Source organism: Mastomys coucha, unplaced genomic scaffold (assembly GCF_008632895.1).
Source record: "Mastomys coucha isolate ucsf_1 unplaced genomic scaffold, UCSF_Mcou_1 pScaffold21, whole genome shotgun sequence".
Classification (NCBI taxonomy): domain Eukaryota; kingdom Metazoa; phylum Chordata; class Mammalia; order Rodentia; family Muridae; genus Mastomys; species Mastomys coucha.
Window position 1 is genome coordinate 33,062,880 of NW_022196904.1, and position 9,870 is coordinate 33,072,749.

At 39.0% G+C, this 9,870-nt stretch overlaps 1 protein-coding gene across 1 annotated transcript in view; it reads left to right on the top strand.

The window, feature by feature from the left end:
• LOC116102082 (zinc finger protein 345-like) overlaps window positions 1-9,597 on the top strand; it is a 332,287-nt gene extending 322,690 nt beyond the window's left edge. Inside the window, exons 5-6 of the mRNA XM_031386274.1 lie at window positions 1,942-2,051; window positions 2,466-9,597. Of these exons, the coding sequence (XP_031242134.1) occupies window positions 1,942-2,051; window positions 2,466-4,412 (2,057 nt within the window). The 3' untranslated portion in view covers window positions 4,413-9,597. The remainder of the gene's footprint in view (window positions 1-1,941; window positions 2,052-2,465) is intronic.
• Window positions 9,598-9,870: the final 273 nt, after the last annotated feature.

Below are 9,870 nucleotides of genomic sequence, written 5' to 3' on the forward strand. Positions count from 1 at the left end.
GCCTTTGAAAAAAATACAACATCCCTTCATGTTAAATGTCTGGGAGATATTAGGGACATGAGCAGCATATCTACAAATTAGAAACTGTAGATCCAGATCCAAAATCATTCTAAATGGTGAGATCCTCAAACTGTCTCTTTAAAATCAGGAACTAACAAAGATGCCCATTTAGTCCATACCCATCTAACAGCAGGAACAAGCAATGCACTCTGTCCATCCCTAACTTCTACACTGCTGAAGTCTTAACTATTGGTCTGAAATAACTTGAGGGAGTTTAAGACGATAGAGATTGGAAAGGGGAAATTTTTGAAATCATCCTTATTTTCAAATAGTGATTATATACAAAAAAATGTCTTAATGAGGTTTCTCATGCCTGGTATTGGGATTATTGAGAGTCTGTGGTTCTTTTGGGGCCTCTTGTCATCCCAGGTGGCATAATTTCATGTATCTCGCAAGGATACTGTATAGAATTTCACACAAATATAAAATAAATAAAACATAGTAATATAACATTATATATTATATAGTATATAATAAATTGTACATATAAACAATGTTATATATATAAAATAAAATAAAAATATTTACTTGAGAAACTATCAGACAACCTCATTTTCATTTTGTATTGACTTCCCTACTTTCAGAAATGAAGTCCCTTCTGTTGCCTTGTATCCAATTCATCTCATCTGTATATGTCTTGGCCTAGCCAAAGAACTGAGTAACTAATGACTGCTAAGACATGGAAAATTAGCCTCTCTCAGGGCTGAGCCCTTTTATTAGTTGTTTTAATACAGAGTGGCCAGCCCTGAACCCATATATACATAAACTACAAAGACTTACTAAAAGTTTTTATTTATATATTTGTGTGTGTGTTTGTGTGTGTGTGTGTGTGTGTGTGTGTGTGTGTGTGTGTGTGTGTGTGCATGTGTGTTTAAAAAAGCCCCGGTAATAAGGAAAGGAGGTTATAGTACATGGCCGAGTTGCATGGAGAGTGTTGGGATGAGCTCTAAGCAGGAAAGGAAGAGGAAAGAGTTTTCTTTCAGTTAAAATTGCATTAAAAATAATGTGTATCTATACATATAAACTCTGCTTTCCTTTTTTGGGGGGTGGAGGGATTTTCGAGACAGGGTTTCTCTGTGTAGCCTTGGCTGTCCTGGAACTCACTCTGTAGACCAGGCTGGCCTTCAACTCAGAAATCCGCCTGCCTCTGCCTCCCAAGTGCTGGGATTAAAGGCGTGCGCCACCAATGCCTGGCTCTGCTTTCTTATATGTCATGTTTCAATTCAGTTCTACATTAAGTGTGGTTGAAAAATTTGATTTGTACACCAAGGGGATTTTCTTGTTTTAAAAAAATTCTAGGTATCTGAAAAAATGAACTGTCCCAAAATTTATGATTATTTGGAAATTTTAAAACTTTTGTCATGGCATCCACTGAGTTCTGTGGCCTTGTAGCTCTCATTTGTTTCACATGTCCTCTTTGTTTTTTTACTTACTCACTGTTTTCAAGTGTATTGCATAATCTGAAGTGTTCTGAAATATGTTGCTTAATCTAAAACTAAGAATCTATTCTAGAATAACTATATGTTGCATTTATTCAATTTTTATTGTTTTCCTTGTGCATTTAGAAAGTAAGACCATTTTTATTACTGAATAATAGTTTCAGTTTTCACCATGGTGCAATATTGTATGGATTGTTTTTTACACTACAGAGTTAAGGCCAGCCCATCCACTTATTACAAATTATACACTACGTCTCCATATGATATCCTCTTGCATCCATCTTGTTCAGCACACTTCTTTCCTGACAGCAGAAGACCTGAAGGCTGGGTGAGATCATCTTGGCACAGTCCTTGTAGCAGTGTACCTTTTTGAATCATATTTCTATATTATTTTTATTTAAGTCCACAAAGTGAAATAATGATTTTCTTTCATTCCTTCCAGTCCTGTTTTGTTTTCATAACAAGGAACTGTTCAAAATAGAGAGCAAACCAGAATCTCTCCAGAGAGAAGGACCAGGAAAATTTGGAAGTAACAGCTTCGGAAAGTTACACGTAAGGAAGTTCTGAGAATGTGGAGGTGACAGTGAAGAGCATGAATTCTGGGATGATGAATATGATTTGTATGCAACATCCACTCCTGATGTTCCTGATAGGGGAGATCAAAAATCTCAGATTTTTGACACAGCTTACTCTGGGCCACTTCCACATACACAGTGGGAATACTCTTGTAGGAAAATATTCACATCAGTTTTTAAAATATAACTTTACTCTTTACAGAAGTGTGAATTCACTGAGAAGTAGCATGGGGGTACATATGAGTCTTTGAGATATGTTTTATGTAATATGGGATTAAGCAGTATTTCAACATTCTGTGAAGAAGAGGGGATTAATATCACAGTAAAACACATACAGTGTTATCAGAGGGAGAAGTATTTGACTGAAAATTCTTTACAACTTCCTCAACAGGTAAATCTACCTGATGACAGGGACTGCAATGTAGATCAACATAAGACTGTGTATGTGAATCCAGTAGAACATGAAAGACATCATCAGATGGGTATTTCTGAATATCACCACAGATATCATGAAGATAATAAAGGCCTTACTACGAACTTTGCACTGCATAATAACCACAACAATCAATTTACAGAGATCGCTTATCATGGTAATAACTCCTGGGATATGTATAAACATGATGTAACTCCTAGCGATGGACAGATAAGCAATTGTTTTCTAGAGAATTGTTACAATAATGATAGATGTAGGGGTGTCTCTGGTCAGTGCACACAATCACCTTTGTACCAGCAGTACTATAGCCATGAGAAGCTGTCTACAAGCAATCAGCAGGATAAAGTTTTAAATGAGTCCTCAAATTGTATTCAGTGTATAGAAATTAGGTCTAGTGGAGAATTTAACAGACAGAGATCTGATAAGTACAGCAAAGTCTCAATTGAAACATCAAGCATTGAGAGGGATAAGGTAAATGATATTCATAGAAAACCATGCCTATTCATGGGAAGTGATAAATCCTTCAATTTGTATTTAAATATGACTCAAAATGATTCAAGCCACACTAGAGAGAAACCTCAGAAATATAAAGTATATAGACTGGAGTTTACCTCTCCTTCGAAATTTGTTGGGCATCCAAGATCCTTTGTTCAACAAAAATATAGGAAATCTAGGAAATGCTCCAGGAGTCCCTCAGGCCTCACTAGACTTAAAATGCTTCAAACTGGAGGAATACCATGCAAATTTACAGAATGTAGAAAGTCCTTTTCTCAGTTCTCAGGCCACAGAGAGAATTATACAATCCATACTGTGGAGAAACCTTTCAAATGTAAAATATGTAAAAGGTCTTTTACCACAGGTTCATATCTGCAAGCTCATCAGAGAATCCACACTGGTGAGAAACCATACAAATGCCAAGAATGTGGCAAGTCCTTTACTCATGCCTGCTCTCTTCAAGTTCATCTAAGGCTTCATACTGGAGAGAAACCTTACAAATGTACAGATTGTGGTAGGTCTTTTGCTGAGGGCTCAACTCTTAAATCCCACCACAGAATCCATACTGGTGAGAAACCCTACAATTGTAAAGAATGTGGAAAGTCCTTTGCCAAACGATCAAATCTTCAAGCTCATAGCAGAATTCATACTGGAGATAAGCCTTACAAATGTACAGAATGTGGCAAGTCTTTTACCAGCAGCTCCTGTCTTCGAACACATCACAGAACCCATACTGGAGAGAAATCTTATAAATGTAAAGAATGTGGCAAGTCCTTTACCCAGTACTCCCATCTTCAAACTCACTACAGAATCCATACTGGAGAGAAACCGTACATATGTATAGATTGTGGCAAGTCCTTTTCTAATAGCTATTCTCTTCAAAGGCATCACAAAACCCACACAGGGGAGAAATCTTATAAATGTAAAGAATGTGGCAAGTCCTTTTCCCAGGGCTCACATCTTCAAGCCCACCACAGAATACACAGTAGAAACAAACCTTGCAAGTGTAAGGAATGTGGCAAGTCTTTTGCAGAGGGCTCAACTCTTAAAACCCACCACAGAACTCATACTGGAGAGAAACCTTACAAATGTAAAGAATGTGGCAAATCTTTTACCGAGGGCTCAACTCTTAAAGCCCACCACAGAATCCACACTGGAGAGAAACCTTACAAATGTAAAGAATGTGGCAAATCTTTTACCATGGCCTCAGCTCTTAAAATTCATCACAGAATCCATACTGGAGAGAAACCTTACAAATGCACAGATTGTGGCAAGTCCTTTACCCAGCACTCACATCTTCAAAGACACTGTAGAATCCATACAGGAGAGAAACCTTACAAATGCAAAGAATGTGGCAAGTGTTTTGCTGAGGGCTCAACTCTTCAAAAACATCACAGAATCCATTCATGAGAGAACCTTTACAGATGTAAAGAATGTTCAAAATCTATTACCTGATTCACAAATCTGAAAGATCACTCTGGAATCCATACAGAAACAAACTACAAATGTAAAGAATGTTTTGAAAATATTACCAAAGGCTGTAAATTTGGAACACATTATAAAATTTAAGCATGAGACAAAAGCAAGGGTAATTACTGGCACACCGTTCACCCAATAAGAATGTTCTTTAAAATATGAAGTATAGTTAGAAGCTTTTAACCAATATTTAACCCTTCCTCAATATCGGAGAGTCACACCAGGAACTCTACACTGGTATGAATTTGAAAACATTTTACCATGAAATAGATCTTATATTCACTCTGGTGGTTTGACTGAAAATGGCCTGCACAGATATATAGGAAGTGACATTATTAGAGGGTGTGTCCTTGTTGGAGTAGGTGTGGTTTTGTTGGAAGAAGTCTCTGGGGGTGGACCTTGAGGTTTCAGATGCTCAAGCAAGGTCCACCCACTGTCACTCTTCCTGCCTCCTCTTGATCCATATGTGGATTCTCAGCTACCTCTTCAACAACATGTCTGCCTGTGTGCCACCATGCTTCCCACATGGAGATAATTGACAAAACCTCTAAAACTGTAAGTGTGTCCCTTACATAATTTTCTTTGTAGGAGTTACTATGGTTATGATGTCTCTCACAGCAATAGAAATCTTAAGATATCACTAAGCAATTTCTTTGAAAATAGATTACATATGCACTAATGTTTCATACAGAATTATTCTGAAATCAACTACTAATAATGGTATAGAATTCATGTTACATTTGACTAAACTAGTAATAATTTAAAACATAAAGACTTGTAACATTAATATTTCTTATAACCATCTAAAATCAAAATTTTTGCACATTTGTGTATTTCAGTAGAACAGGATTTTTATATTTGTATGATATAGCTTCAATGTAAAGATTATTGTATTGGCCAGGCAGTGGTGACACATGCCTTTAATGCCAGCACTTGGGAGTCAGAAACAGGCGACTTTCTGAGTTCAAGACCAGCCTGGTCTACACAGTGAGTTCAAGGACAGCCAGAGCTATACAGAGAAACCCTGTCTCGAAAAACCAAAAACAAAACAAAAAAAAAAACAAAAAAAGACTATTGTATTATAGGATTTGAGCTTTAAGAATATGTTGCAGATTATCTATAATATTAAATTAACTTCCTTGTGTCAATTACTAATAAATAAATTAAAGCTTGTGTTCGTTTATTGCTACCTTGGGGTAATGAATTTCAATTTTATACTGGAAAGGTATCATTAATGTTGGCCATTCCATGAGCGATATTTTTAACAAAAACATGTCACAAAAATACAGTGGGTAATTGGGAGCTTTTTAGGGATGTGCAGTAAGGTAAATGTGGAACATAAAGGTGAATACCACAGCACAGACGAACGGGTAATGGAAATAGGAAAGAGGATTCCTGAGGGAAGTGAATACAGAAGGAGGAGGAAGGAGGGTAACATAATAAAAAGGTGCCTGAAACTGTCATGGGACTCAAGTGATGTGATGGGGAAACAGAAAAAGGAGGCTTCCTGAGGGAAGGGGAAAGGAGGCGAATATGGATGGATATAAGGATATCTAAAACAACTGCAAAGAGTCATAATAGTAACTATTCACCTTGAAACCAAACTTCACATAATTCTGTTTATAAAGCTACATATATTGTTATGTATCTTGATTGAGCTGAGAACACTCTCTCTAAGAACTGAAGAACACCTAATTAAAATCCTAATAACAGCCCTGAGAAGTTCTTTTGAATTGTTTACCAGAGCTATCCAAGAGACTCCCCAAACCTACAGCCCATTGCTGCTTTATTTATCTGGCCAGAGAAATGGAAGGGATGTACCCATTGCTAAAGACGCACCCCATGCACGTCAAAAAACAGGGCGCAGAGATTCCTGAGCTGGAACTGTGCTGAATGCCCCCACCCTGGGGCTAGCTATTATGGGTACCAAATAGTTTCCAAAGAGACAAACAACCAAGTCTTTCCTAGGTCTCTATGGTGCCTGTTCACCACGTCAGTGACCAGCACTGCACAATAAATAAGGGTAAAGTAGTGGCACATGTACCTTGACAGTAAACAATTAGACTTAGACCCACTCAGCCAGACGGAAACACATGCTCACTACTAGCATGGAAACACACTAACTACTTAGTGCTAGTGAAGTCATGGTTATGGAAGGAGACTCCACACGCACTAATTTATTAAACCTGTAAAATCCCTACAATCTATAAATATCTGTCCTCATACCTACAAATAAATGCCATCTTTACCCCTCATCAAGTAAACTTCTGTTTGCAACAAACAGACCACTACAGAAAAACACAGCCAATCAACAGGCAGAGTTGTGAAGCCTCGAATCAATGATGCATGTAGAAAACCATTTGTATGTCAAAGGCTTAGAGACTGTTTGAGAAGAGGAAGAGCCAGAGGATCAGGAAGTTTGTACTGAGATCATGTTTCCTAGTGATATCCAAAATGATATCCTTAAAGTCTCACCAACATGTTAGCTAAGCACGAACAGAATAAGGACACCAGTGGACAGGGAAAAGATCAAGAGGAGGTCTTACCCCTACACAAAATCACTGTAAATAACTGAAGAAAGGTCCATCTTCAGTAGTTTTTCTCCGAGATTCTCTTGGAACTTTAGATATAAGTCACAGTGTCTTCCCTCTCAGAACATAAGTTTTCAAACAGTTTATATAGATTAGTTAACAAACATTCCCTTAGCAAAGTAAATGACTCATCCAGCACACACCATGGGAACTTAAATTTCATGTCAGGGTCATGAAGAGTGATGACCTTTCAAAGAACATAGACTTCTTCCAATAAAAGTGATGATGCCTGGATGCTGCTCAGAGGGCTTTGTTCAGGATGCCATGTGGGAGAACTACAGTGATCTAGTCTCTGTGGGTGAGGATATATTTCCTTCATGATTCCCACTTCATCCTAGGGATGTCTTTCAATTGCTATTAATGATGATAGACTTGCAAGATAAAAATCATATACTAGGTAAAAGACAACTTATGCTTATGTAAAAGTCATCCCATGTGTGGACATAGGGTGAAGATTAAGTAATGACAACAATGAAGTAGGAAGTAGAAAAGAAACTAAAATGATGGATGCCATGACTTGAATGAATAGAAGGAGTGAAGATCTAGAATTATTCTTGGTTCACTGATAAGAATGGCCTTTGTTTCCCCAGGGAGTGTCTTCTGTAGTTTGAGGTAGGAAAAGTGCAATTAGTTGATTAATTCAAGTTTGGATAGAGAAATCTGTGTAACCCATTGGAGATGAGGGTGGAGGCGGGGAAATGCTGCAAAACATGTTATTACAGGGCTGTGGATGGAACTTGGGACATAGATTTGGAAGAGCAGAGGGAGAGGTGAAGATCAGCAATTAGCCTACCTACTTCCCTGCCCAGTGTAGACTTTGTGTCTTTGATTCTGCTGCATTTTTGGTGTGGGACAATGCATTCAGTAGGAGAGTGTAGGGGAGAAGAACAGGACCCACTAGAAATTAAATGGACAGAGAAATTCAAAGATAGGAAACAAAGTCAGAGACAGCTCCCACTCCAATTGTGAAGAGAACAACAGGAACACCAAGCTGCACATCAACTACAAACATATGGGACCTAGATCTAGCCGCTGGATGTTCTTTGCTTGGTGTCTTAATTGCTGTGAACCCTCACGGGGCCCAGGTTAGTGGACTCTGCATGTCTTCTTGTGGTATCCTTGAAGCCTCTGCCTTCTCTGCCCTCTTCTACTCACCTCCTTGATTGCCACCTAGTGTTTGGCTGTGAATCTCCGCATCTGTTTCCCTTAGCTGCTGGACAAAGCCTCTTAGAAGACAGGCTAGCCTCCTGTCTGTAAGCATAGCAGAGTATCACTGCTAGTGTCAGTGGCAGGCTCTCTCATGCATGGGTCTCAATTTGGGCCAGTCAGTGGTTGGCCAGTCCCACAATCTCTACTCCATCTTTATTCCTGCACATCTTGTAGGCAGGACAGATTTGGGGTCAAAGGATTTGAAAGTGGGCTGGTGTAACCACCTCTGTATTTGAAATCCCACTTGGCTACAGGAAGTGGCCACTTTTGTCTCCAAGTCTGCAGCTTCTTGGAGTCTCAGCTAAGGTTACCCCCATAGACTCCTGGTAGACTCCCCATCTCAGATCTCTGTCTCACTCAAGAGGTCTTCCACCCACCGATTTTCTCTCTCCCAGCCTTCTTCAGCCTCTCCATCCCCACTGTCCACATGATCTCCACCCGTTTCCCTTCCTACCCATCTCCCACTCAGTTTTCTCCTTCCATCCATTTCTGGTACACACACACACACACACACACACACACACACACACACACACACAAAGGCAAGGAGTAATGGGGGAGGGGCTTGTGAACATAGGGCTGGCAGGAGAAGAGAGGGGCTGAGATAGGGTTGTAAAGTAAATAAAAACAAATAAATGAATGAACTATTAAGAAGGTAAGAAAAGTTTCTCTTGGGTATGGTCTTGTTGTATGAAGAAGACTGTGAGTATTGTTCATAGACATTCTGACATCTGTCAGTATTATAATGATTTTTCAACAACAATTGCTGGAGGATGATGTCTTATTTGGGTTTTCATTGCTGTGAAAAGACACCATGACCATGGCAATTCTTATAAGAGACACTTACTTGGGACTAGCTTACAAGTTCAGAGGTTCAGTCCATTATCATCAAGGCAGGAAACCTGGCAGCATCCCTCCAGGCATGGCACTGGAGGAAGTGAGAGTTCTAAATCTTCACCCAAAGGAAAGCCAGGAGCCAACTAGCTTCCTAGCAGCTAGGAGAAGGGACTACAAGCCTATCCCTACAGTGCCACACTTCTTTCAACAAGGCCATAAGTACTCCAGTGAGGCCACACCTCCTAATAGTGCTACTCCTTGGGCCAAGCATATTCAAACCACCACAGATGCATCAATTCAAGATACAAAAGAATTTTCAAATTTCATTTCTCATTGTGAAATTAATACTGCCTATGTTGGAAACAGCCTCCTCCCTTGGGCCTTCCCTGTTACTTAGTTTCCTTGGGTTTGTGAATTATAGCATGCTTACCCTGTACATTATGGCTAATACCTTCTTATAAATGAATATATTTCATACATGACTTTCTGGGTCTGTGGTACCTCACTCAGAATGATATTTTTTAGTTCCAGTCATTTGACTGCAAATTTCATGATGTCCTTGTTTTCAATAGCTGAGTTATATTGCATAATGTAAGTATATCATGTTTTCTTTATCTATTTTTTGGTTGAGGGTCATCTAGTTGGTTTCTATTGTCTGGATATTATGAATAAATTTGCTATGAACACAGCTGAGGAAATGTCCTTATGCTGTGGTGGAGCATCTTTTGGGCTTATGCCCATCAGTGATATAGCTG